The sequence below is a fragment of the Podarcis muralis genome, chromosome 15 (genome assembly GCF_964188315.1).
Source record: "Podarcis muralis chromosome 15, rPodMur119.hap1.1, whole genome shotgun sequence".
NCBI lineage: Eukaryota > Metazoa > Chordata > Lepidosauria > Squamata > Lacertidae > Podarcis > Podarcis muralis.
This window is the reverse complement of record NC_135669.1, coordinates 30,275,624-30,303,166: the sequence shown is the minus strand read 5'-3', so window position 1 is coordinate 30,303,166 and position 27,543 is coordinate 30,275,624. Positions and strand designations below refer to the sequence as shown.

Here is a 27,543-nt window from a genome sequence, read left to right as displayed (position 1 = left end):
CCAGTTCTCCAGTTCTACAAATGCTTTGATATCTTGATGGCTGCTTTTTGATATAGCCCTTCTATTTACCTGTTAATTTGGAAGAGAGACCTGTTAAAAATCATTGTCACTAATCAGGTTATTTATGTATGCAACAACTGGTCCGTGTTTTGTTAGCCTCAAAATGGAAAGTGAGCGAGGTCTCAACCAAAGAGGATTGGCAACTTGAGTTGGCATAATATGCAGAACTTGCAGATTTAACATATAGAATAAGAGAGCAAGAAGAACATACATTTAAAGAAGAGTGGGAAACATTTATTGAATATATGGATAATATACAGCTGAAAACGCTGGCAACAGAGTAGCTAAATATTTTTTGGCGGCTGTAAAAGTGGAACACTGATCTGAATATGCAGGGAAAATGAACCATGGGAAGAGAAGAAGGGAAGTAACTGGATATTTTTTGCAGTTTGTAAAATGTTTATTTGAAATTGTAAAACAGAAAGTTAATAAAGAGTTGATAAAAATTATTTTTTTAAAAATCCTTCCAAAACAGGGAAGCGGAGTCATGCTTTCAGCGCAGTTTTATTTTTTATTGGGGGGGGGGGAGAAAACGAAAAGAAAGCTTCCCACGTGCTCTTTCCTCGGCTGACCCCGGAAGCGATTCCTTGCCTTGCCCTCGGTTCCCTTTGCTGCCTTCAGCTACAACTCAATTCTGGGCGCGGGAAGGAGCCGGCGGGCGTCTCTCTCGCTCCGGCTGCCATGGCGTCCGGACCAGCGTCGGGGCGCCGCGGCCTCGGGGTGCTTTGGGCGGCCCTGATCTCCGCCTGGGCGCTGGCCGGGAGCAGCTCCCAGCAGCCCGGTGAGTCTCCCGCCCGCCCGCCCGACCGACTGACTTCCTCCTCCGGATCGGAGGCAGGAGAGTTTCTCCAGGCTGGTCTTCCTCCTCCTCGGTAGACCTATGCCTTGCTTGCCCCGCGGGGGAAGTTGCATGAAACGCATTTCAGCCTTGCAGCGAATGAGTCTTAGTATTATTAGTATTAATATTGTTATCGATAGTGCATCTGATATATGAAACGGATTTCAGCCTTGCAAGGCAATTATTCGCATTACCTTTATTATTGCTGATGCACGCAACGGATTTCAACCTTGCATAGCAATTATTATTATTGAAGATGCGTGAAACAGATTTCAACCTTGCACAGAAATTATTCTTATTGAAGATGCATGAATCAGATTTCAACCTTGCATAGAAATTATTCTTATTGAACCTTCAGCAATGGGGGCTGCTCAGACATGGCTTCATTAGGATCGCTGAGGTTAATGAGCCTGGTTAGGTGCATTGGGTATCCCTATCTTCAGGTGTACTTGTGCAACGTGTGAACACACGGACACTGATGCATCAAACTTATTTCAGACTTAGATACCCATCATCTTCCCCTTCCCTGTTTTCAACCACTGCAAATGGGCGCACTGGAACGATTCCCCCTGGTGCCCTAACATTTAATGGTGTCCCCTGTTGGTGGATGCTAATATAATTCAGGCATATTTTTTTCTGCAGAGACATCATTTCATAGAATCGTAACGTTGGAAGGGGCCCAGTGGGTCATCTAGTCCAACCCGCTGTAAAGGCAGAAATGTAGGAATCGCAACCACAATTTTTGTGTGTGTTGACTCTCTCTCCCTGTTGATTTACACCCTCCTCTCAGCAGACGACAGTGTGGTGCGGCTTTCTGGTGGGGTGTTCCAAATCGGGGCAGGTTTCTTGGACGGTAAAGAAGGAGATGGAGCCTTCAAGAAAGTCAAACCGTTCCTGATGGACAAATATCCAGTCACCAACAAAGACTTCCGGTAAGGCATAAATCCCACGCTTGCTTGAGGCTGGCTGTGCTCCTGGGTCCGTGGGGATGTGGCGTTGCAAAATTGCAATGATTTCTGTCTGAATAGGACATATGAATAGGACTTCAGAGTGTTCAACATGTTCTGCATACAGTTTATTTTTTATTTCATTTATAAGAGTATTTCTAAACTGCCAGCTCATTCCCCATTCCTGTTCTACACTGGCTGGCAGCAACAGGGTGCTAATTCCAGCTCTGGCTGAAGACGTCAGGGATTTGAACCCGAGACCGTCTGCATGCAAAGCACATCCTCTGCTGCTGAGCTACGAGGGCCTTTCCCTGCAGCAGATAGAGAGAAAATTCAAATATTGGCTATATATGATGCTCTATATAGTTTAACTGTCCAGTGGGAAGTGTTCAGATTAGGACCAGTGTAACTGATGGCAAAAAAATGATGTTGCTTTCCTCTACATTTATAAAACTATGCATGAGGTTGAGAAAGCGGAGAGAGAAACGCTTTTCTCCCTCTTTCTCGTAACAATAGAACTCATGGGCATGCAGTGAAAGTGAATGTGAGAAGATTCAGGACGAATAAAAGAAAGTCCTTCATGCAGTGTATAGTTAAACTGTGGAACTCACTCCCACTGGAGGCATTGATGACCACCAACTTGGATGGCTTTTAAAGAGGATTAGATGAATTCATGGAGGAAGAGAGGGCTATCAGTGGCTACTAGCTGTGTTGGCCATAGTCTGTCTCCATGGCTGGAGGCAGTAATGCTTCTGAATGCCAGTTGCTGCAAGCCTCAGGAGGGGAGAGGGCTCCTGGGCTCAGGTCCTGCTTGTGGGTTTCCCATTAAGGGCATCTGGTTGGCCAGTGTGAGACCAGGTTGCTGGCCTAGATGGGCCATTGACCTGGTCCAGCGGGTTCTTTTTATGATCCTGCTATCTCAGATCTCCCATCCATTAGCCTCCCAGGATGTTTATGGTTGGGAAAAGAATAGGTAGAAAAAGAAAATGGGTCAAGAGAGGTCTTCAGATGTGTTGGATGAGAAAAGTTGGACAGTCAATCAAAGCCAGGCTTTGCCGGGGCTGATGGGAGTTGTTGTCCAAAGCAGCTGGAGGGCACCAGGTTGGGGGAGGCTGATCTAGGGATTTGTGTCTAAGTTCCTGGTTTGAAAACCAACAGGGAGTTTGTGAGAGACCAGAAATACAAAACAGAAGCTGAGCAATACGGGTGGAGCTTTGTCTTTGAGGATTTCGTCCCCGAAGAGCTGAAGAAGAAGGTGACACGGAAGCTGGAGGTAGGGGACAGCCCTAGAGACGAATGGTGTTCCTGGTGGGGCCTTAGGTCATGGGGGTAAATGTCCATCACAGGCCTGTTCCTGCAAACAATATGTTTCCTCCCCCTGAAGATTCTGGATGTTGTATTTCCAAAAATTGAGACTTGCCAAATCTTAAAGTTTCTGTGCCATGCTATATAAAAGGCTAGCTTGATGCTACCTGCCCATGGTTTGCCCTGCTCTCAAGTCATTGGCCAAGCTTCTGTGATGTCACTAGTAATACCTTTTTCCTAAAACGGGGACATAATTATTGTAGGTGGGGAGGAAAAGGTGGGCTGAATTAGCACTGGTGAGATTTTTGCTTTGAACACACTTTTCTTCCTTCTTTTAGTCTGCCCCGTGGTGGCTTCCTATTGAGAAAGCATTTTGGAGACAGGTGAGTCTTACGTAGGGGCAGGGGAATGTTCATCCTTCTATAAGAGTGATGTCACTAAAATGGTCCATGTCGCCATCCGAGAAAAGGGAGTAAACAGTGGCCATTAGCTGGAGCCCAAAGATCAGCATAGAGCCTATTTTTGGAAACCACTTTGAGGCTTTCCCATGCAATCAAGCGATGTATGAACTCTGTGAAATAAAGAAATAAAAATGTCACAGTTCACAACCTGACACACCAGATCCTTATTTCCATCCACCTGTCGCGACAAGTAAAAGAACGTCCTGCATCATGCAACGCATAGTTAAACTTTGGAACTCCTTCCCACCGGAGGCAATGATGGCCACCAACTTGGATGGCTTTAAAAGAGGATTAGGCAAATCCATGGAGGAAGAGAGGGCTATTGATGGGTGCTAGCCAGGATGGCTACACTTTGCCTCCACGGTCGGAGGCGGTGATGCTTCTGAATATCAGCTGCTTGAAGCCACAGTGGGGGCGAGTGCTCTTGTGCTCAGCTCCTGCTTGCAAGTTTCCTAGAAGAGGCCACCGGGAGAACAGGATGCTGCACTAGATGGGCCATAACAATGTCAGACGATTGACACTTGTCAAAGTTCAAGGGAGGTTGCTTTAACTTGCATCCATCTGTCAGTGCCAATTAGCTGATTGTCAGTCACAGGGAGCCCCTCTGAAGTCTCTGCAGAGGGGAAATTGCTTCCCAAAACAGAACTTTTTTTCCAGAGAAATCAGTTTGTCTTCAGAGCGCTGGAGGAAGCTCTTTCAACGCAAGCCACTTCCTTCTTCTCCCTTGACTACACTAGGAGGCTAGTTTGGTGTTTGCCCCAGACAGGAGAATGAGGAACAGGCTCGCCCCTCCACCACCCAGATTAGGGCTATGGTTCAGACTTTTTCGGGGCCCCTTGGTCCCATAAACTCCTCCCCAATGCCCCCTATCCTATAAAAAGCATTGTGCAGAATAGCGGTTTGCATGACCCGCTAAAGAAGATCATAACACGGTGACATTCAAAACAGTTACAACTAATTGCACATTTACTCAAAAATCCTGTTAAGACTATTTAGTTTAATTAACTCAACAAAACTGATGCACTTGATCCAGGGATACCAGCTTCTCTGATAGTCAGCAGTGGCTGCCATCCTGGGTCTGCGTTGGTGCTGTGTCATCATTGTTTACTGATATTGTGGTCTGGTTCAAGGCCTACTCAGAGTAACCCCAATCAGCCCGCAGGTCCCGGATCTGGCATCAAGGAGAGGCTGGACTTCCCGGTGCTGCACGTGAGCTGGAACGATGCCCAGGCCTTCTGCGCGTGGAGAGGGAAGAGGCTACCGACCGAGGAGGAGTGGGAGTTTGCTGCCAGGGGAGGCCTGGAGAGTACGTAAGCGAAGGGCCCGGGGTCGCGGTGGCGGCAGCTTCATCCGGTCAGCATATCCAGACCAGGGGAGAGCAGGCTAAGTTTTTTGGGGGGGGGGGTAAACCCTCATCCAAAGAGACCAGCCTCTGAGCACAAAGCTGGCTCTGAACGGCTTCAGACAAATTGTCAGGGCACGGGGAGGAGACAAAAACGAGGTTTAGAAGAATTTCGTTATTGCTGGCAGCTGTTTTTGTGCTCTGGATTCCTATAAAGTGGGGCAGGGGCTATTTTTTCTCCCCTTCCCCCCCCTCTCTCTTCTACCTCCTTTTCTTTCTCTCCCCTCTCTGTGCCACCCCCTTTACCCTCACTTTCCGCCCATTCCATCCATGTGAAAATTAGGCCTTTTAGGACTACATAAGCAGTACAAGTGGCAGCAGATTTGTGAGGGGCTCTCTGGTTAAAGTGGGGAGTGTGGCATAAGGAGGACTCCCCCCCCCCTCTAAGGCTACATGCACAACAGGATTCAGGATCGGGGAGTCAATTTAAGTTTAGCCCAAAGGCAGCAAAACCGTTCTGACCATCTCTCTCTCTCTCTCTCTCTCTCTCTCTCTCTCTCTCTCTCTCTCTCTCTCTCTATTCAGGCATAAAGGCGGGTGTGTGTGTGTAAGATTTCTGGCTGAGCTGCTGCTGTTCCCCTTCTGCATCATCATCAGTCGTTTTAATTTAACATTTTTAGGATAGGATTAAAATCACCCTTTCCTGCTCGCCTGGTTTGATAAGAGAAGGTGGTGTTTGTGTATGTAAACATGTTGGAACTGATAAAACCGGCTTAAAAAATGACCTTTTCTTTAAAAAAATTAAAATGACCTTTTCTTTTTCCCTCCCTATTTTTTGCCAGACAGGTTGTATCCTTGGGGGAACAAATTCCTCACCAACCGTATGAACCTCTGGCAGGTAGGAAAACTGGAGAGCAGGGCTTTGGGAACCTTGGTTCCAACCTTCCCCCAACCTGGTGCCCCTGGCTGATGAGAGTTGTAGTCGGAAACACCTGGCATACAGCTTACTAGTCTTCCGTTTGTGTTTTGTCCTGACTCCTATTTATTTATTACATTTATATCCTGCCTTTCCTCTAAGGAGCTCTAGGTGGCATATCTGGTTCTCTCCCCGTTTGTTCCTCACAACAGCCCTGCGAGGTAAATTAAGCTGAGAGGCAGAGTGGTTGCCCAGCAAGGTTCATGGCTAAATGTGGAGGGTGCGGATTTGAACCCTGGTCTCTCTGAGGCCCTAGTCTGACACTCTAACCACTATGCCACAGCTGGCTGTTGAAGACTGGCTCCTTCTGCAGGAGACTCTGTGACTGCAATATCTCCACAGCCTCCGGGCATTCTTAGGAAAGCGACAAAGCAACAGTCAAACTTTGGAACTCCCTGCCTCTTGGCGTCAGGCAGGCACCTTCACTGGACTCTTTTTGGTGCCTGCTAAAAACATTTGTTTCAACAAGCTCGCCTAGATGTTTAGAAAGCTAATGAAAATTTTAATTCTGTTTTTAGTCTATTGTTATTTCAGCTTTTCGAAAGCCTGAAATGATTGCTGTTATTTTTGCTTATCAATAGCATTACTGTTTTATCATTTTTGTAATCCCCTTTGAGGTGTTTTTTTCTATATGAAATAAAATAAAAAGCTTGTATCCCACATGCCTTTAACTCTGTGGCTTGACTGCACTTGGAATATTCTGTGCAGTTTTGGCAGCTGCATCTCACAAAGCCACCTGAGCATTTCCTGCTTAGTCTAAACCAGTGTTTCCCAACCTTGGGCCTCCAGCTGTTTTTGAACTACAATTCCCATCATCCCTGACCACTGGTCTTGCTAGCTAGGGATGATGGGAGTTGTAGTCCAAAAACAGCTGGAGGCCCCCAAGGTTGGGAAACACTGGTCTAAACCTCTGAACCTTCTGTTTTTATTATCAAGAAACAAAATAAGCCAAAGACAAGGAGCATAAAGAAAGACCAGTACAGCACGTTGCAAGCAGCATACGGTTGGACATTATCATTGAACTTCTTGTTACAAACGTTACGAAAAATACAAACGAACCTGGTTTATATATATTATTTTGCAATAAGTCAACTTAATCATAGTTACTGTAAATAATTTTTTATCAATCCATTTGGATATGCAGGCAACCCCCAATCTGTTCCAGGTCATCTCGCACAATGACGGAGCACGCATAAGCCACTTCCAGGTCACTGCGATGCATGTGTGGCCGCACATCAATTGGATGCGCTTAAATCAGTCATTGCCACACCCCAATTACTAGCCGTTATAATCTCAGCAGCAGCTATAACACTGAAACACTATTTTTTGATCATTTCCTGCAATAACAGGATAACCAAGCAGAAATATTTTAGGTTCCCAGGGTATATGGTATCCTAACATATCAGAGACATTAGCCTGAAAGGATTACCAGATTTCTGCAGCTTCTTAATGGACGCAATCCTGAGTGTTTTTTCAAGGCCAGTTTTCACGTTTTGCTGCCCTTAGTTACAACTGAATCAGCTTATGCCCTGGGGTGTCCTTTGGGGGCTTGTGACTCCAGCTGTGCAACACACACACGAATATTGAGTGGGTGCTCCTTCCCTCTTTCCCCACAGGGCGATTTTCCTGCTGTCGACACAGCTGAAGATGGCTACCATGGGGTCTCCCCAGTGGCTGCGTTTCCTCCTCAGAACAACTACGGTAAGGAAAGTTTATTTTATTGCATTGATATCCCACTTTTTCTTCCAAGGAGCTGGAGGTGGTCACATGGTTCTCCCCCTCCCATTTTATCCCTAGTTATCCCTGACTAGCCCAGTTATCTTCATGATGGCTGAGGGGGGATTTGAACCCTGGTCTCCTAAATCCTAGTCTTGACACTCTAACCACTATGCCACACTGGCAACTCCTCCTTCTAGACTCCACAAAGCTTCCTGGGATTGCTTAGTTGATGGAGCGTGAGGCTCTTAAGGTCAAGGTTGCGGGTTCAAGCCCCACGTTGGGCAAAAAAATCTTGCATTGCAGGGGCTGTTGGATGAAATGGCCTTCCAACTCTGTTTTTGTGATTCCATCCTCTGTTACCAGGACTTGGTTCGAATCTTCCTTTAGCCATCCCACCCACCTGAAAAGCCCTGGCCAATGAGCTACAGTAGTTTTGGTTCCTGAACATGTGCAGAGTGCATTTTCCTCCCCAGTGAGCTTTTACGAGGTCAGCAAGTAGCCTAGCCAACTGCTGTTGTTCTGTATCCCAGGGTTATATGACCTGTTAGGAAATACTTGGGAATGGACAGACTCAGAGTATAGTCCAGAGGGGCCTACCAGGGTCCGCCACTCTGCTCAGGGGATGCGTGTTCTGCGGGGAGCCTCTTGGATTGACACGGTGGACGGATCAGCCAATCACAAGGCTCAGCTGACGACAAGGTAGGTTGGCCCTTGGGCTCCTCATTAGCATCACCCCACCCACCTGCTCCACCCACTAATATTTAGCACTAATTTTGAAAACAATGTCTCAACTGTCCAAAACGGACTCCCGTTTTCTGAATCTGACAGTTGTAACTGAGGTTTCACAATTTAAATCTCTGAAATTTTGGTTTTGTGGGAATGGCTTTTAAAAAACACACACAGGCGATATTTCTCACACTCACTTGACAGTACAGTGGTACCTCAGGTTAAGTACTTAATTTGTTCCAGAGGTCCGTTCTTAACCTGAAACTGTTCTTAACCTGAAGCACCACTTTTTTTTTTTTTTAATTTATTATTTATACCCCGCCCATCTGGCTGGGCCTCCCCAGCCACTCTGGGCGGCTTCCATAAAAACCAAAAATACAATAAAATATCACATGTTAAAAACTTCCCTGAACAGTTTAGCTAATGGTGTCTCCCGCTGCCGCCGCGCCGCCGGAGCACGATTTCTGTTCTCATCCTGAAGCAAAGCTCTTAACCTGAGGTAATATTTCTGGGTTAGCAGAGTCTGTAACCTGAAGCGTATGTAACCTGAAGTATATATAACCCGAGGTACCACTGTAGTCCATATTGCAGTCAGTGGGGCTTACTTCTGAGTAAAATAGCACTGATTCTAACAGGGATGAAGCACTTTGGAGTTGCAACACTGGAGCGCTGCTGCCAGTCAGTGTAGACCGTACTGAGCTAGATACATCTGATGGTTTGATTCTGTTGATGGCAGCGTCTTACATTCCTATGAATTTGTCCGATCCTCTTGTAGAGCCCTTGATTTAGGTTCATGAAGAAGAGAGACCTTCAGAGGAAGGGCTGTGAGCTCAGGGCAGGGCACCTGCCTAGCATACAGAAGGTCCCAGCAGCCTCTCTAAGTAGTGCTGAGAAAAGACTCCCTGCTGCCAGTCAGTGCCAACAATACTGAGGTGGGCTGGTGGGCTGACTCCGTATGAAGCAGCTTCTTGGGAACTAACCTTTCCCCCTTCGCTCCTTAGGATGGGGAACACTCCAGACTCGGCCTCAGACAACCTGAGCTTCCGGTGTGCTGCCAGCCTTGCCGAGCAGCCGCCCCCAGCAACTGGGAGCGAAAAAGCAGAGCTCTGAAGGGGCTTCCTCCCAAAAGGAAGGAACAGACCTTTTCTCCAGTGGAGAGACCGGATCCCCGCTTTGGTTCTGGGGAGGAGCCTCTTGTAAAAGGAGGTTTAGGAAGGGCTGAATTGGTGGTGCTGCAAGTTTGAGGCAAAGGTGTCTTCCCTAACCTGGTATCTTTCATATGTGGTCAGACCCTCAGGGTCAACCTCCTGCAATGCAGGAATTACAGCTCTGTATCAGAATCATAGAGTTGGAAAGGACTCTGAGGGTCATCTAGTCCAACCCCCTGCAATGTAGGAATATGCAGTTGTCCCATATGGGGATCGAACCTACAACCTTGCTGTAACCAACGGAAGGCCACCCAACCTTTCTATAAAAACCTCCCACCAAGGAGAGTCCACCACCTTCCAAGGGAGCCTGTTCCTCTGTCCAGCTGTTCTTCCTGTCAGAAGTTTCTTTGTAATGTTTAGTTGGAATCTCCTTCCCTGCCACTTGAATCCATTGTTTTAGGTCTGACCCTCTGGAGCAGCAGGAAATAAGCTTGCTCCATCTTCCATGTGGCAGCCCTTCAGAAATTGGAGGAGGGGTCTTGTTTCACCTCTTCAGGCTCAACAGGCCCAGCACCCTCAGCTGCTCCCCGTAAAAGGCTTGGCTTCCGGACCCTTCATCATCTGAGTCACCCTTCCCTGCAGATGTTCCAGAGAGGTTGATGGGAGTTCGAGTCCAGCCACATCCAGAGGGTACCAGCTTGTGGGAGGCTGAGCTGCAGAACACTGCAGAAGAAACGGATTATAACCTGGAAGCGCACAGAGGCTCCTGTTTTATCATAGGATTCTAGAGGTGGAAGGAGACCAAATGGTCCTCTAGTCAAACCCCCTGCTATATGAAGAACCCTGTAGACGTCGCTAAGCAAGTGATTCGAGGAAGCAAGATGTCGCTGTGCAATGAACAAAAGTCCACATCCAATAAATAAAGCACATTTATTCATTCTTAAATCAATCCCTCCCCTAGAAAACCAATCCATTCCCTTCCGTGTGTGCAGATGTAATAAATAGTCATAATAAATATTTCACACCCCTGAGCTGGGCTGATGCTATATATAGCAGGAAGTGCGGGGGACATCCCTAGCCTTCCAGATGTTGCTGAACTACAACTCCCATCAGCCCTGACCATTGGTTGTGCTTGCTAGGGCTGATGGGAGTTGTGGTTCATCAGCACCTTTTCTAAGGCTTGCTGGACACTCACTTTGCCACTGGGCATCGCAACACAGACATGAAGCAGCAGTTGAGTTCCAGAGTCCATGGCAGGCCAACCAGAGGATGCAAATGCCTCCCTCCTGGTCCAGCATCCTTGTTTCCAACGCTGGCTGCACAGACTCCTTCAGGAACACGAGAAGCCGAACTTGAAAGCAAGAGGCAACCCCCACTCCCCCTGCCCAATCCCATTGTTTGTGCCCTATGATCTGGTATTCTGAGGTATACAGCCTCTGACACTGGAGGTTCCATGTTTATCTCTCGCCACTCACAGCTCCTGGAAAACCCCATGCATTTGTCTAGTCTTAAAAGATTTCCTGGGGCAGCAAACTCAATATTTCTAAGAGGTTTAAGGGCTTTGGGGCTCCTTTCCATAAAGCAGCTTCTCTGCCTCCTCATTTAAGCAGCCATACACTGGGGTGAAAAGAAGCTTGCTTCACCTGTTGAGTTTCTCCAGAGACCCTGTTGAATTTCTTCCTGCCATGCACCCCTTTTTACGTTGCATGGAGACGACCCTTCAATGGCTGGAGTTTACCGCTTCAAAATTGTTAACAGAATCAGAATTGTGAGCTGGAAGGGGCCTCAAGGGTTATCGAGTCCAAGCCCCTGCAATGCAGGAATATTTGATGCCTGCATTTAATTTCTGAGCATACATCACCTTGCATATTTTTGTCTGCCACTCTTAGGATGGGGCTGGTTAGAGATTTAAACAATGTCCCGCCCCACCCCACCCAGTCCAGGAAGGAAAACCAGACAAAATTCTGAAAGCTTCTAGAGCGCTACTATACTGTTATAATTTTGGTGTGTCTCAGACTGTGTAATTAAGGAAAGTATATATAATGAGAGCATGTGGTATAGTGGTTAGATTGCCAGACTAAGACTTTGGGTTCAAATCTCCCCCAGCTCAGCCATAAAGTTCTCTGGAGATTGCTCACCCTAGCCTACCTCACAGGGTCGCAGGGAAGATAAAAATGGTGAGCAGGAAGTGTAGCTGAGCTCCATGGAGAAAAGGCAATATGAGTTGTTGGTTTTTTAAAGTAAATAATAAAGTTTTGCTTTAGCTGTTAACATGCTGGGAGGCTTCGCCCGACCACTGAGTGTGCTGGAACTCAGAACAACTCTTCCTCGGCTGCCAAGCTGAACAGAACGGCCTTGGGAGTGTTTTCAAAGAGAGCGGCCCGATTCTGGGCTTCACCCTTCTTCACCCAGTGCCCGTAGATCCGGAAGGCACAAGCGTCGATCAGTTTGCGGACAGGCTTCAGGCTGTAGGGGTCCCGCTGCAGCACGTCCCTGGTGATGGGCTTGACGTTGCGGTAGTTGAGGTAGATGCGGACCGATGCCAGAACAGTCAAGCAAATGACCTGGAGAGGGAGACGGAACACGTTTAGAAACTCAGTGACGAGGGCTGTAGGCTGATAAAACGGAAGGACAGCACATAGGTTTGAGACGCGGGTGGCGCTGTGGGTTAAACCACAGAGCCTAGGACTTGCCAATCGGCGGTTCGAATCTCCGCAATGGGGTGAGCTCCCATTGCTCGGTCCCTGCTCCTGCCAACCTAGCAGTTCGAAAGCATGTCAAAGTGCAAGTAGATAAATAGGTACCGCTCCGGCGGGAAGGTAAACGGCGTTTCCGTGCACTGCTCTGGTTCGCCAGAAGCAGCTTAGTCATGCTGGCCACATGACCCAGAAGCTGTACGCCGGCTCCCTCGGCCAATAAAGCGAGATGAGCGCCGCAACTCCAGAGTCGGTTACGACTGGACCTAATGGTCAGGGGTCCCTTTCCCTTTCCCTAAGAGGATTAGATAAATTCATGGCGGAGGAGAGAGCTATTGATGACTACTAGCCACAATGGCTATGCTCTGCCTCCACGGTCGGAGGCAGCAATGCTTCTGAATACCAGTTTCTTGAAGGGGGGCTGTGTGCTCTTGTGCTTGGATCCTGCTTGTGGGTTTCCCAGAAGCAGCACCAGGATTGGCCACTGTGAGAGCAGGATGCTGGACTAGCTGGGCTGTTGGCCTCATCCAGCAGTCCCTTATGTTTAGGGAGCATTTCATTGACTCATCACCTGTCTTTTGACTGAGGAATCTAGATCAATTTAACTGCTTTGAAATGATCTTCAGCGTCAATAATTGACTTTTGGGAGGGGGAAACCTGTTTAGGTCAGGCCCAGCTTCTACACAGGACATCTGTACTACCAGGTTTAGACCAGTCTTCCCCAAGCTGCAGTCACCAGCTGTTTTGGACTCTCAACTCCCATCAGCCTCAGCCAGCACAGCTTTATGATGCCTGGGGAAATGAGAGTTAAGTGATAAAAAGAACAAGGAGGAGCTTCCAGTGCACAGCAGGCCATGTCAGAAAATTTTAGGGTTGGAAAGGATCTCAAGGGTCATATTCAACCCCCAGCAATGCAATAATCACAGCTAAAGAAGGGGAAAAGGACTGCAATTCTACGGTGAAAGGCAACATCTGGGAGTCAGACACTGGGCCAGGTGAGCCCCCCAGCAGGACCTGGCTAACTCACTCACCCTGAATTTCCGGAAGGGGCTGAAGTGTCGGACCTCCTCCACGACGTACTGCTGGAAGAAGGGGTGGGCGAGGGCGTCTTCCACGGTGTAGCGGTGTTGTGGCTTCACCACCAAGAAGTGGGCGATCTGTAGGCAGAGGAAGAAGAGCTGGGGTTGGGCCGCAGGAAGGCTTCAGGGGCTGCTAAAGCACGAACTGGGGCCCAGACAATTTTCCATTGCCCTGTACCAGTCAGAGCTCACCAGCCGCAGATCATGGCCTGGCACATACCTAGCAATCAAACTCTTCTCTCTTCTTTTGCTTGCCTGATTATAAATTGTTCAGGCCTTGAATGAGGGGTCACCCATGGGTTTTAGAGACAGTGTACCCTTTCAGACCGTCTCTGGTTTCAAGGGGGATTCAATTGCACCCCAGAAAATTCAGGTGGTGTAGTTAAAGGTCTGGCATTATGAGTGTGGAAGGAAAAAAACAATTCAGTTTCTGCACCCTGTTTGTAATTGTTCTGACCTCTGTCCTTTGAGTTGCCTTTTCTTCCTGAGGGTCAGGAGACCTGGCAAGTGAACTTAGGAAGCTGCCTATACTGAAAATAAAGGAAGATTCTAGTCCTCTTGATTCTAAACAAAGGGCCAATTTAAACAGGAAGCTGCTTATACAGAGTCAGGCCATCTAGCAGTGCCAGATGTAGGGTGGTGTGGGCAGTTCTCCCACATGGGGGTACCAAGCCAAGGAGGCTAATAATATAAGTACCTACCCCCAAGTACAAAAAGGAATTATTGTGAAAATAAGAAATATATGGGCAAGGGGCCCACCAAATATTTTCCTTGCTCAGGACACCATATTACCAAAGTCTGTCCCTGCATCTAGCTCAGTATTGTCTACACTGACTGGCAGTGGCTCTTTGGGTTTCAGAAGGGGGACGTTCCCCAGCCTATGTGGAGATGAACCTAAAACTTGATGCATGAACCGAATATGCTCCACCACTGAGCTATAGCCCCTTCTGCTTAAACAACAAAATATTATACTTTAAATCTGTTTGTTGTTCACAGAAATTTAGGAAGCTGCCTTACATGTAGTCAGGCCACTGGGTCCACCTTGCTCACTATTGACTACACCAGGCTTCCTCAACCTCGGCCCTCCAGATGTTTTGAGACTACAATTCCCATCATCCCTGACCACTGGTCCAGCTAGATAGGGATGATGGGAGTTGTAGGCTAAAAACGTCTGGAGGGCTGAGGTTGAGGAGGCCTGGTCTACACTGAATGGCTGCAGCTGTCCAGGGTTTCAGGTAGAGGGGCCCTACCTGGAGATAGTGTGGGTTGAAGCTGGGGCCTTGTGCATGCCAAGCAGATGCTCTGCCATGGAGCTATGGCCCTTCTGCCCTCCCTCTTGAAACACCACCCACCAGGTCCTTGACGGTGTCTGACTGATCGTCCCACTCCGGGGAGCCAAACTTGTAGTCCCCGTTCATGATCATCCTCAGCATCAGCATCTGCTTCCGGTGCCAGAATGGAGGGGATCCTGCCAGCAAGGTGTACATGATGACCCCGGTGCTCCACCTGAAACAAGCAATCCCACCCCCATAATTAAATGCATCTGCGCCTGAGTCGTGCATAATGTAAAGCAGACACAACGCGCACCGAGAGTCATGCAGAACGAAGGACGGATGAAGACAGAAGTGTTGGGTAATTCCAATAGTGTGCCGGTGGGTGGATAACAAGGAGGGAGCCAGTCTGGCCTCTTTGGGGAGGGAATGCTGCAATCTGGGAGCAGCCATGGGGAAGGCTCTCTCATGGGTCACCACCAGCTGTGCTTCTGATGCTGATGGGATTAAGAGAAAGTGCTTCCCTGAGTACCTGAGCACCCAGGTAGGTTCCTCGAGGGGTATGTGATATTTTAGGTAAGTCTGCTCCCCCACCCCATGATGATATATTGGTTCTGCTTACATGTCAACTTCCTTCCCATAACCTGGATGGTCTGGATCCATGGAACATTCTAGTATTTCGGGAGCCAAGTAGCCAGGAGTTCCACAGATCTCTGCAAAGAACAGGAATAAAAAGCCAAATACTTGTTAAAAGTACCGCTAATATCAGTTAGTATTAGGTATTATTAAAATCCTGCTATACCCATTGGCTCAAAGCAAGTTAAGAACCTAAGAAAAGACTGTTGGATCGGGCCAAGACCTATCTAGTCCAGCATCCTATTCTCACAGTGGCCAACCAGATGCATGTGGGAAACATGCCAGTTTCAGGATTTTTTGTCTAGACAGATGCTGCAGGACTGTATGATTCTGGGCTTGTAAAATGGGGAAGGCCTTTGACTCATGGTTTGCATGGTGAGGTTTTCCAGGCTCAGTCTACAGCACCTCTAGGTGAGTGTTTGGAAAAGACCCCTGTCTGAAACCCTGGCTGGCCAGTGTGCACAGTACTAAACTAGATGGACTCAGTATAGAGCAGGGATGGGGAACCTCCGGCCCTGGAGCAAAATGCATCCCTTAAAACTAAGGCTGTAGGAAGGAATTGATTTCTGCTCTGTCTACACAGCATGCAACACTGTTTCCCTTCCACTGCAATTCGTCTTCTGGCAAAAACTACATTATTCATCTCTTAGCAATGGCAAAATTTTACCTAATTCCACGCCATTCATTTCAGGGCAAAGGAACACAATGCAAATTAGCAGGAAAGTCATCAACAATACATGGTTTGCGGGCAGAAAACAGCAACAGGGAACACCAATAATGTTTGTTGGATTTGTTTCCGTTCTGGACACAAGATGAATAAAACAAACCTGCAGCAATTTCCCTCAGAGTTCTCTGGCCTCCCATAGGAGCTGTGCCATAATGATGAACTTTTCTCTTTCCAAGCTGTGACACTTTAGGACTTACAGTTTCTATTCTTTGTTTTCTTTCTGTCATGTTTGCACTTTCTTTTTGTTAACAAATCAAATAAGATTAATAATATAAAACCTTTTGCTTGTGCAGGTGCAATGGTGAATGTGTGTGTGTGTGTGTGTGTGTGTGTGTGTGTGTGTTTAAGGTTCCATATTGTACCAAGGTAAGAGTCCCACTAGTTGTTCCACCCACTTTTTGCCTCTGGCCCCACCCACTCCAGCCAGTGGCCCCCCGGGTGGTTTTCCTGTAAGGGAATGTGCCCTTGGGTTGAAAAAGATTCCTACCCCTGATATGGAGCAGCTTCCTAAGTTCCTACTTTTTTTTTTTAAGGGGCAGGGGTTAGATTGCAGCCTCCATCTTCACCACCCCACATTTTCTTATCTTTGCCATAAGCCCGCCATGCCACCTTTGAGCTTTTCGTCTCTGTGCAGCTGACAGGAGAAGCCAAAGTCGGTCAGTTTGATGTTCATGTCGTCGTCCAGAAGGATATTCTCCGGCTTGAGATCCCTGTGGACAATGTTCATGCTGTGGAGATACTGGATGACTTCCAGGAGAGCACGCATGATCTTCCTGCAGGGAGAGAAAGCAGATGCTTCTTAGCAAAAGGAAACCATCTAAAGGAGAAGATGGGCACCCCTGTTCCCTATTGCTTTGCTGGAAGTATGTAGATGCATGGATAGATAGATCAGGGGAGCCTGTGTGGTACCCTCCAGATGTTGCTGGAATCTCCCATCATCCCTGACCATTGGTCATACTGGCTGGGCCTGAAGAAGTCCACCAACATCTGGAGGGCACCACATTGCCTAACCCAGAGAGAAAGAGAAACATAAACAACTCAATATTTTAGTGTGGCAGCACCAACAATTTGGAACTCCCTTCCTATTAACATCAGGCAGGTGCCTTCAATGTACTCTTTTTATGCACCTTCTTAAAACATTGATTAGACCAGTGTTTCCCAACCTTTTTTGGGCAAAGGCACACTTGTTTCATGAAAAAAATCTCGAGGCACACCACCATTACAGCCCCGTGACGTCAGCGCGCAGCGTCACGCCGGGAGGGACGCACGAAAGTGTAAGATTCAATTTTTCCCCCTCCCCCTTGCCTTCCTTCTGTGCCAACCGCCAAAAAGCCAAGAATCGCGGGACCGCCGGCGGAGGGGGGGAGGGCGAGCGGGGGCAGCGGCGAGCCCCGTTCCTCCCCATCCGCCCCATTCCGTGCAAGGAGCGCAAACAGGTGTGAGAAGGGGGTCAAACCTGCGGGTCGGCGCCGGGGAACCTCCAAGCTTTGGGGGTGGGGGGGAGGAGGCAGCAAAGCGAGGCAGGAAGAAGAGCGCGGCTTGGCGAAGTACTCGGCGGCGAAGGCCAGCAGGTCTGGCGGCCGGTGCCGCAGCACCTCCACCGTGTAGCCCTGCAGCAGCTCAGTCAGACCCGCCGGGATCTCGATGCTCATCTTGTAGCCGAGGCGCGCGGGAGACTCAACGGACGGGCCCGGGAGAGAGAGAGAGAGAGACACGACGGAGAGAGAGCGGGAGTCCCTGCTCGCCGTCGCCACCGCTACAACTACTGTGGCGGTTGGTCGTGGTCGCCGCCGCCCACCTCTATCTATCTCTCCCCCTCAGCTTTCTACGCGGGCCTTGAGCCGGAGGTGGGGGGTGGCCGCCGCCGCTTTCTCCGCCTCCACGTCCTGCCTCCTCCCCCTCGAGCCCTCCGTCAGCCCTGAGGGAACCGCCGCGCTCGCGCCGCCGCTCTCTGACACGCGAGAAAGAGAAAGGAACGGAGCGGCGGAGGAAGGAGGGGCCGGAATGGAAGCGCGAGGCGAGCTGCGCATGCCCAGCAGGAAGCGGCGGAGAACGCCACAGAGAGAGAGAGAGAGAAGCAAGGGAGGGCGGGGAGTGGGCGGGAACACGCTTCATGCGTCACAATAACGGACAAGAGGCGCTCGAGGGATAGATTAGGACCTAATTTGACTTTTACAAAAAAAAAAAAAAATCTTTCGAATTTTCCCCACGGCACACCAGGCAACATCTCGCGGCACACTAGTGTGCCGCGGAACAGTGGTTGGGAAACACTGGATTAGACAACCCTACCCGTTTGTTCAGAAAGCTGGCACGAGTTTTAATCTGTTTTTAGTCCATTGTTCTTTTACCTTTTCAAAAGTCTTAAATTATTGTTGTTAATTCTTCTTATTGGTAATTTTATTGTTTTATCTATTTCTGCAAAACGCTCTGAGGTTTGTTTGTTTTTTCTACAACCAAGTGGCGTATAAATTTTATGAAATAAATTAAATAAATATTATATACACACAGCTACAAAAAGTGAGGCTAGAGGGAAATGAAATGCACCCTAAATTTATAACGAGAAACAGATAAAGTTGCTATCGTAGTATACTTCTCTTGTCTTTTTATCAGTTGTTTTGTTTATAATTGTATAATTATAACAAGAAATAGAAATATAAGGCTGTCACCACACAGCCCCATAGGAGGATTTGTAGCGCTAGATTTGCATGAAGTCGAGGTGGGAAGCAAAAAGGGAAGGCAGGTTTTAAAATGGTGGTTTTCAACAACAGGAGAGATTTGAATAAAGTAAGGATGGAGGGACATGAGATGCTCTGAGGAGATAGGGAAGTTGGGTGGGAGTTGGCAAGCAAGGGGAGCCGGGGAGCAGCCCCCACCCACAGTTGTTGGTGATGACACAGAGATCCTGGCATTCCAGGGAACAACCCTTTCTAATCAATCCTGCCCAAAGATTAATTCACAGGACACTTGTATTCAGAGCAAATCTGTTCTCTCTCTCGGGCTCAGACCCAGGCTTCTTATTACAGCGGTTCGTGTCTCTAGAAAACCCAACTCCCAATATTTTGCCATGCTCCGGTGCGAGCAAAAACCCAGACCTGGGGTGCAGAGGCAGGGGGATAGGTTGACAACTCTAATCAAGCCTCACAACAGCCCTGTGTGGTAGGCCAGCATGTATTATCACCCCCATTTTGTCTCTTTAGGGCGGTTGAAACAGAGGGGGCTGAAATGCCTTACCTGGTTTCCTTCTCACTTAAAGTCACCTTCTCTGTGAGGTAATCAAATAGCTCCCCTCTCTTCATTCTAAGTTGAGGGAGGGGAAAGAAAATTACATCAAAAATAAGCTAAATAAGAAGCAAAGGGCATTAGCTGATGTGGGGAAGGTTGGAAGCTTCACAACTCCTCTTTCCCCTTTTACAGACCGAACAGCACTCCTAAAACTTCCAATGTTTACTTCAACTGGCCTCCAAATGTCAGGGTTTTGGGGTGGTTTTTTTTAAGCCTCTAGTCCTCATGGTTCAAAAGATAAGCTTGGTCAGAAATGGGGATGTGGCCTAGTAAGATCTCAGCCAGGAGACGGACCAAGAAGAATTCCACAGGTCAGGATACATATTTAAAGCACTCATGGGAATCAGAATTTCTTCCAGAAGATACATTTGGATAAATTCTAATGACTGTATCATTATAAATGAATTATGGTACAGTATATGCTTTGACAGATAATAGATATATGAAGAGAAGTAAGAAAAAGTGTGTCTGAAAAGGATGTTAGGAGAATTTGCTTACTCAGAGTGCATTAAAAATGTATCAAGAATGTTTGTGCAGGAAAAACTCTGGTTAAAGCAGCCACCACACCAGCTATTACACAAATGTGGGGCGGCTAAAAATAAACCCCCAAGGATCTGTGACAGCAGCAGAGACCTTAGCAAAGGTTACGGGGAAATCTGAGCCAGCCCCACAACAGAGAGGCGGAGAGACGAACAGCTGCTCCCTTCATGCCATGGGAACATTTATCATTGACCATTGCAAGAAGCAGGGGGCTTGGCTTGATGAACCTTTGCTCTGATCCAGCAGGGATCTTCTTAGATTTCAAAACAGGTGACCCACTAATATGGTGACTCGAGCCTGTATGCAGGCAAGTAGCTGCATTTTTCACTAGCTGAAATGCTCCTCAAACCATTTCCAAACATTATATTGTTTGTAAGCCCGGATGCCCATGGCAAAATCTCGCTCTTTCAGTACGATGCGTTGGTTAAATAAACACCAGTACTTACAGGTCAAACACCAGGAAGAAGAACGTGTTGGATTCAAAGCTGTCCTTCAGCTGGACTGCAAAAGAAAATATGGTATTCTTAGCAATGTGGGATCACCTTTGAAGCATTCACCACCTCCACAAAATCTGGGCTTGAAAGCTGAACTGGGCTGGGAGGGCTCTGGACAGCTCTTTTTACAAACTGTTCTATACCACTCTAACGTTGATGACGTCTTTCCTTCAAGATATCCTAGGAACTGTAGTTAAAAATCAGTGCGGATATCTGTGCAAGATCAACCGGGGAAGCTGGTTTATATCATTTCTGACCCAGTGTAAATTAAACTTTTTAAAGCTGGCATCACTAAGTCAGGTACATTCGTTTTGTTGTATTAGTTAAACTAAATAGCTTTAATTGGATTTTGAATAAATCTGCAATTCATTGTTTTGAATTTTATTGTGATGGCCTGAAAAGGTTTGGGAAACTCTGGTCTAGATCACTTTACTGGCTCTGGCCCAGATATGAGACTGGGAAGGGTCCTTCCTGTCCTCTGCTTTCCAAGGCCATTTAACTGGAGATCCCTGAGCAACGGTGCATTGTAATTCAGCTCCACCAGGCCTGCTCTTCCTCACCTGTCACCTGGGGCCAGCCACGCCACCAGACTGGTCATGTGACCTCCTGGGGTTGATGAGAGTTTGAGTCCAGCATCATCCAGAAGACCACAAAGCATAATTGTCTCCCAAGGATTGAGGATTAATGTCTAAAAGACCCCCCTTTTCCCTACAGACCCTCTCAGGTGTTAAGCTCCGCAGAGGGGACCCTAAGAGGTATGGGGAATGACAGGCTGGGACGGGGCTTTCTCTGTGGTAGCCCCTAGATTGGGAAACTCCCTCCCCACAGATGTGCATCTATGCACCTTCACTGTAGAACAGATTATAACTGTCACACACCTTATGGTGAACAGCAGGTATGAAATAATTTAAATTAAATTAAAATGGTGCATAAATAGCACACTGGGAGAGATGTGATCATATAAGGAAAGCAACAGATAAATTCCACTGTGATGCCTGTAAAATGTTGAAATGTATGTTTGTTTAAAAGTCCTTTGTGGATGGCGTGACTCAGGCAGGGTGACTCAGCAAAGTCAGTCTGGGACATTTTGGCTGCCTGAGGTGAATGGCAAGTTGTTTCATGTACAGAAGCTGACTAGACTGGCAGTTAAAACTTATTTTAACACTGGCAATGGGATGGATGTCTCCGCTACACCTGAAGCCAACAGGCTAGTGGTGGCAGAGGGAGACTGGGGGCAAGGGGCAAAGACAGGTCGTATGACATACAGAAGGTTTGCTGGCTGCTTAATGGTAGGCCCCATAGCTCAAGGACGTTAGCATACCCTCCAACACTTTGAAGCCAAAATCCAGGACGCCATCTTCCTGTTTTCCATCACACAAACCCAGCGGCCATTTTGGTTGCCTTGACCTCATGTGATTCATGCTGTGGTGCCGTCCCCCAACCCCCAATGCACTTTTTTGGGGAACAGGAATATAGGAAGCTGCCATATATCTCTTGCAGACTATTGACCTAGGTGAGTAATGTCAACACTGACTGTCTGTGGCATTCCAGGGTTTCATAAATTGAGTCTTTTCAAGCCCTACCTGGAGATGCTGTCAAGGATTGAACCCAGGATCTTCTGCATGCAGAGCAAATGCTCTGCCACTGAACTATGTCCCTTTCCCAAAGAATAAAGCATGATTCTAGTCCTCATTGTTCTGATTTGAATAAGAAGATAGAAACAGTCTTATATTCACTCAGACTATTGGTCTACCTAGCTCTGCAATATCTACAATGTGTGGGACATTCTTATCCCTACCTGGAATTGCCGCCAGGGATTGAAACTGGTGCCTTCTGCATGCAAAGCAGATGCAGTAACTGAGAAATTGCTGCCATTTCACACTAATGAAAAGCTACCCCTGATCTCTCTGCCTCTAGGTGATTCTGGCCCTGGAACCAACCGATCCTCTGCTTGGCTGATCCTCTGTGAACATGTCTAGGAAATCTTCCAAGGCAGAGGCTGTCAACCCCCTGCTGTCAAAACTCCCTGGAATCAGCCCTGGAATTACAAATGGGTCCCAGAAACGCATTAGGCACCTCTGTACAAATGCCATGAGGCAAAGAGCGGATAGCGAGAAGAGGGAAGCCTTTTCCTGGGAGTGCCTGGTCCTCCTTAAGTTATAGCCTGTGTGTTACGGTAATGCTGATTCATCAGCACATCGAAAATATGATAGCTGGGGCCATGTGGGGATCTCACAGGGGCTGGGTTTAAAGCAGGGGGGGGGTGTCAAATGAGAACACCATCTATTACAGGGAAGAAAACCGTGTCCACCATTCCGAATGACCAAGGGAAGCAGAACGAGGATTTTTTTGTGTGGCACGGAAACTTTACTCTCTCGGCACTGCAAATGTCACACAAGGAATCGAGACGCTGCAGCACAGGTGTTTATAACAAGATCCCAGACCAGATTTTCCCCCATTGTTCCTCACACCCATCAATTCATAATTTTCCAAATGCAATTTCTATTCTCATCAAAACATTTTGCACATATGTTTGATTTTACTTAAGTTGCATTGTTTTTATTTTATTTGTTATTTTTGCATGTCAATGAGGTGTGGGTTCTTTTTAAAATTGGAAAAAGGGAAGAAGGTGACATTTCAGGGAAATGGGTGGGGTGCTGGAGTTTTTGTCGTATTTATGTTTGAGGAGATGGAGCAGGATTAATGTGAGGGTTCTTTCTTCCATTCCTCAAATCATCTCCCCAGGGGTCTCTGCTGTGTTGCCTACCCAGCTTGTGGGCTTCCTAAAATGGGCTGGCCACTGTGAGAACAGAACGCTGGGCCAAGTGGGTCCCTCTTGGCCTGATCCAGCAGCCAGGCTCTCCTTATGTTCTTACCCAGAGCATTTGAAAGACAGCAGCACATTTATCCTGACAAATGGCGGGACGCAGGGTTCAGAATCATAAAGACAAAGCAAATCCACAGGCATGATCTCAAGGTCTAGGTCCTTCACTTCAGTGAAAATAACAGCCAGCAGACTCCATTTTTTGCCTCCACCCCCCCCAATTCATAGCTGTTGTTCCGTCAGAACTTTCTGGAACCAAAGCCTGACTTACTAACGTTTGGGTGTCCAGACACCTTCTGGAGTATGTCAATTTCTTTCAAAGTGGCGTCCCTCAACTCCTTGACTTCTTCTGGAGACAGATTCCCAGCTGTGATATCTATGATTTTCACTGCATATTCTTCTCTTGTAACTTTATGAATGCAGCGCCGGACAACGCTGCTCACTCCCCTGGAAGGGCAGAGCAGACAAGAGAGGTTTTAGCCAAGAATTAAACCCTATATCTACACCCTATCTACAAATATATAGGTACTAGGGCCAGTGTGGTGTAGTTGTTAGAGTGTCAAACTAAAATCTGAGAAAACAGGGTTCAAATCCCGCTCCATCCTCAACCAAGAAGCTCACTGGGTGCCCATGGGTGCCATCCACTGCCCCTCCCGACCTAGCCCACCTCACAGGGTTGTTGTGGGGATTAATTCAGGAGGGGAGGGGGAGAACTATGCGTTATGCCATCTCCTTGGAGAAAATGCAATAAAAAAATCAATCCTAATATTACTACATTTGTGTCCTACTTTTCCTTCAAGGAACTCAATGACAACCATGGGAGGTAGGCTAGGCTGAGAGACAGTGACTGGCCCCCAAGGCCATCCACTGTCAGGTGGGGATTTTGAACCATTTTGTATAATGCCATACCCTCCACAGCAGCCATGTGTCCTATAACCCCCGCCCCCAGCTGCCATTTTGTGCTATGGCACACACTCCCATGGCAGCCATTTTGCATTATGCCCCGCCGCAGGCAGCCATTTTGTGACTGGCACTTTCTCAAATTGCCAACCGGTCCAAAAAAAAGGTGATTGGCAGGGTCAATAGGAGTCCCCTGCACCTGTCAAAGTGGCTGGCCATGGAGTGGGGGAACTCAGTATCGGGCCCATCAGCCAGATCAAACCCTCCACCCCATGCTATGAAAGATAATAGTGCATCAACAGCTATAGGCCATGGTGGCTGGATGGAACCTCCAAGTCCAATAGCAGTATACTTGAGAACTACAGTTGCTAGAAATAGGACTCTTGACAAGACAGTTCCAACAAGACTTGTTTTGGGTTCTTAGTACACACACACACACACACACACACACATACACACACACGTGTGTGTGTGTGTGTGTGTGTGTGTGTGTGTGTGTGATATTGTCCTGGCAAAAGCTTTCCAATTTCCACAACTGGCTGATTTGACATCCATATTCTGCTTCTGAGGGACATGCAGCGTATTAACCAGCAAGATTAGTTCATTTCATTTCATTACCTCCCCAGGATTTCCTTTGGTTCATATTTCTCATAAAATTCCCCAGATGTATGGCTGTCCGGCACTTCTTCAGTCTTGGTCATCTTGGCCTGATTTCCCGCAACCTTCTAGAGGTTTACTTCAAGATGACAAAAAGCTGTAAAGAAACAAACAAGCAAAAACACCCACAGGAAATTAGCCGTCTTCTCCAATATATACCAAATCTTATTGCAGGAGAGGGGACCCAGAAGGCTTGGGAGTCAACTGCGGCCCTCTACACTTCTCTAACTGGCCCTCAGGACTCTTCCCAATCCACACACACCCTTCACAGGCCATGCCCCTCAACAGCAGTAATCTGCATCCTCCTCAGGTGTTTTTGCCTGACTGGGATGTGCCCTTGAACTCTGATCATGGCACTTGCCTTACCTGGACAGTGGACAGAGAAGGGTATGTGTGAAAAATTGCCTGCTTAAAAAGTTAAAATTCACATTCCTTGCTCTGCCCACTTTTGCCACTGGCTGAGCGCGCCACAGGGACATGGCCCTCAAAAAGTTGCTCAGAAGGGAAAGTGGCCCTTGGACTGAAAATAGGTTTTTATTTCAACTTTATTATCAAAGAATAAGAAGAATTCCTTGTGTTGATCTTGTATTATTTTGTTGTCACTGCTTGTTTATTCCCATTGTGTGTATAGTCTGTTTTTGTTGCTAGATACAATTTCCAAAAAAGGTCCCCCATTCCTGACATGGGATGTTGCCCAACATTAGTCAAATCTACAGTATCCTGAAGGTGCAGTTAGTGCAAAATGCTACAGCACAATTGCTGACAGGAGTGGGGTCTTGTCAGCATTTAACACCTGTGCTCTAAGATCTGCACTGGTTGCCGATTTGTTCCCGAGCCAAGATAAAGGTATTACGATTAGTATATAAAGCCCTTTGCAGCAAGCAATATTGCCTTATCCTATATACAATCCCACTAGACTGCTTCCACCTGCGGAATTGGCACTATTACACATGCTAGGTGATTATAGTCATTATGTTTTTGCAATAAATCAATCTTCTGGTGTGGTGGCACCCACACTTTGGAACTCCCTGCCAATTGACACCAGGCAGGTGACTTCACTGCACCCTTTTTGGCACTTGCTAAAATGTTTTAGTTTAGGCAAGTCTATCCAGACATGCAGAATGTTGGTGTATGTTTTAATTGGATTGTTTATTAAAATGTTTTCAATAGCTTCAATAGCTGATAATTTTATTGTTGTTGTTTTTTTAAACTGCTTTGAGGTTTATACCAACTTATCTTGCAGTAATAGGATTGTGTCAAATTGGCCATAGCTACAAACGTTTCCCTTTTTTAAAGGGAAATTCCCTTATTCCGAATAGGATTCCACGCAAGAAAAGGGAAAAGTTGACAGCTATTACGGTAAATTGGCTTGTAGTTCCCCTTGAAGTCTATGGGACGAATGAAGCCAGTGAACTCTAGTGAGAGCCATAGTAGTGCAGTGGTAGTGCCGTGTTGGACTAGGACCTGGGAGAAACCGGGTTCAAATCCCCACTTAGCCATGAAGCTCCCTGGGTGACCCTTGGGGGTCAGTTGCTACCCCTTAGCCTAACCTTCCTCACAGGGTTGTTGTAGTGATTAATTGATGTGAGGGAGGACCATGTACACCACCTTGAGCTCCTTGAAAGAAAAAGGTGGGACATAATTGCAATAACCAAAAAACATACATCTGAAATCTCATTGGTTTCAATGGGCTCAGCCTTCTATGGGGAAGGAGGGAATCTTCATTCTGCGGGCTCACAGTCTTCCTGTTCCTCACCCTTCTCATGCCCTGATCCCCCATACAATTAGGCTTGCTTAAAAACAAACAAGCCATTAGTGACAATTGAAGCTTTTAAAAAGCCTATGGTCACAACTGAACGGCACAGAAGGGGATGGTTAACCTTCCCCTCATTTTGTGCTGTGACACAAAATCACACTCCCACCCGCAATTGTGGCATGAGGTATCAGAATAGCCTGCCTTTGGCTCTGACAGCCCAGTCCACCTCAGGATATAATCCTTTGAGGCACGTGCAGAGTTCAACCCTCTCATTCCTCTGATACCCACACAGGCAGCTCATATGCATTTGGGTTTTAAAGCAAGCAGCTTTGAGAGCTTCAGGGTCAAAAGTCTGACCTCGGTTCCAGATGTCTCGGGGACTAATTGTGATTTCCGAGCAGCGAGGAAAAAGCCACACTCTGGACAAGCTGTGCTCTGCTTTAATTCGGAGCTGAACCCAAGTGCAAATTCAGCTCTGCTTCCAGGCATACTCAGCCCCACCCCAACAAACACATACTTATGTCTTAGAAAGTAATCATTACACCTGCATAAATGTAGGATGGTCTCCAACTAAGTCCTACTCAGAGTAGGCCCACTGGAATTAATGGGCCCATGTATATCATGCCCATCATTTTCAGGGGGGGCTGTCCTGAGTATAAGTCCCCCCCCTTAAATCTCTTTGCTGAACAGGAGCAATTTCTGGACAAAGTAAACTGGTACTCACCATTACCTTCCTTTCTCTGAAACTGTTCACTTAATCCGGCCTTAGGAAATGCCTTGTGAGAAAATCCGGCAGGCAACTCCAGAAACAAATTGCCTCGATTATGTTGAGGCTACAACAAACCAGCCTTCTGCATTCTCTGTTAATTTGCTGTGGGCGCCGTTCCGCCGCTGCGGGAACACCAATGTCCAAAATAAGAACGGTCATGCAACTTGGGAGCTGGTCCAGCCCTCCGGTTTGAGCATGCTGAACTGCTGGAGTGTTTATTTAGGAGTGACCCTGCTTTGAGGTGAAGGAGCAGCTCAGCAGAGGCAACAACGCTGTCTCTGAGTTGCTGGAGTGACACTGAACAGGGTGGTCAAATCCTCACCTCTAAAAGGATACTGTAGAGTTGGAAAAGGCTCAGGAAAGGGCAACTTGAATGATCATGGGGATGAC

At 47.4% G+C, this 27,543-nt stretch overlaps 2 protein-coding genes across 7 annotated transcripts; one reads left to right on the top strand and one right to left on the bottom strand.

Annotated features, from left to right (window-relative positions):
• The first annotated feature begins 637 nt into the window (after positions 1–637).
• On the top strand, positions 638–10,553 carry SUMF2 (sulfatase modifying factor 2). Of its 3 annotated transcripts, none has more exons than XM_077919241.1 (9): positions 638–841; positions 1,692–1,830; positions 3,004–3,118; positions 3,489–3,533; positions 4,767–4,917; positions 5,796–5,851; positions 7,546–7,630; positions 8,179–8,347; positions 9,983–10,553. In XM_077919241.1, the coding sequence occupies exons 1-9, from the start codon at positions 742–744 to the stop codon at positions 10,113–10,115; spliced, it is 993 nt and encodes a 330-aa protein (XP_077775367.1). In that variant the 5' UTR covers positions 638–741; the 3' UTR covers positions 10,116–10,553. The 3 variants fall into 3 exon arrangements, with proteins under 3 accessions (XP_077775367.1, XP_077775366.1, XP_028564617.2); XM_077919240.1 differs by having other exon boundaries at positions 1,689–1,830; XM_028708784.2 differs by having other exon boundaries at positions 640–841; positions 1,689–1,830; positions 9,376–10,553.
• Positions 10,434–27,456, bottom strand: PHKG1 (phosphorylase kinase catalytic subunit gamma 1). Of its 4 annotated transcripts, none has more exons than XM_028708783.2 (10): positions 27,109–27,456; positions 24,590–24,725; positions 23,343–23,518; positions 20,200–20,254; positions 19,163–19,228; positions 16,541–16,704; positions 15,191–15,281; positions 14,650–14,803; positions 13,250–13,375; positions 10,434–12,086 (listed from the first exon to the last, which is right to left on the bottom strand). In XM_028708783.2, the coding sequence occupies exons 2-10, from the start codon at positions 24,670–24,672 to the stop codon at positions 11,835–11,837; spliced, it is 1,167 nt and encodes a 388-aa protein (XP_028564616.1). In that variant the 5' UTR covers positions 24,673–24,725; positions 27,109–27,456; the 3' UTR covers positions 10,434–11,834. The 4 variants fall into 4 exon arrangements, with proteins under 4 accessions (XP_028564616.1, XP_077775362.1, XP_077775363.1 ...); XM_077919236.1 differs by having other exon boundaries at positions 27,115–27,456; XM_077919237.1 differs by lacking the exons at positions 24,590–24,725; positions 27,109–27,456 and adding an exon at positions 23,981–24,042.
• Between the last annotated feature and the right edge of the window lie 87 nt (positions 27,457–27,543).

Coding starts and splice junctions, on each gene's coding strand:
- SUMF2 (XM_077919240.1), top strand. CDS start 742: ATGGCGTCCGGACCAGCGTCGGGGCGCCGCGGCCTCGGGGTGCTTTGG. Junction 4,918..5,795: donor TGCCAGGGGAGGCCTGGAGA/GTACGTAAGCGA, acceptor ATTTTTTGCCAG/ACAGGTTGTATCCTTGGGGG. Junction 5,852..7,545: donor ACCGTATGAACCTCTGGCAG/GTAGGAAAACTG, acceptor CTTTCCCCACAG/GGCGATTTTCCTGCTGTCGA.
- PHKG1 (XM_028708783.2), bottom strand. CDS start 24,672: ATGACCAAGACTGAAGAAGTGCCGGACAGCCATACATCTGGGGAATTT. Junction 23,519..24,589: donor CCAAAGGAAATCCTGGGGAG/GTAATGAAATGA, acceptor CTGCCCTTCCAG/GGGAGTGAGCAGCGTTGTCC. Junction 13,376..14,649: donor CAGACACCGTCAAGGACCTG/GTGGGTGGTGTT, acceptor CTCTGCCTACAG/ATCGCCCACTTCTTGGTGGT.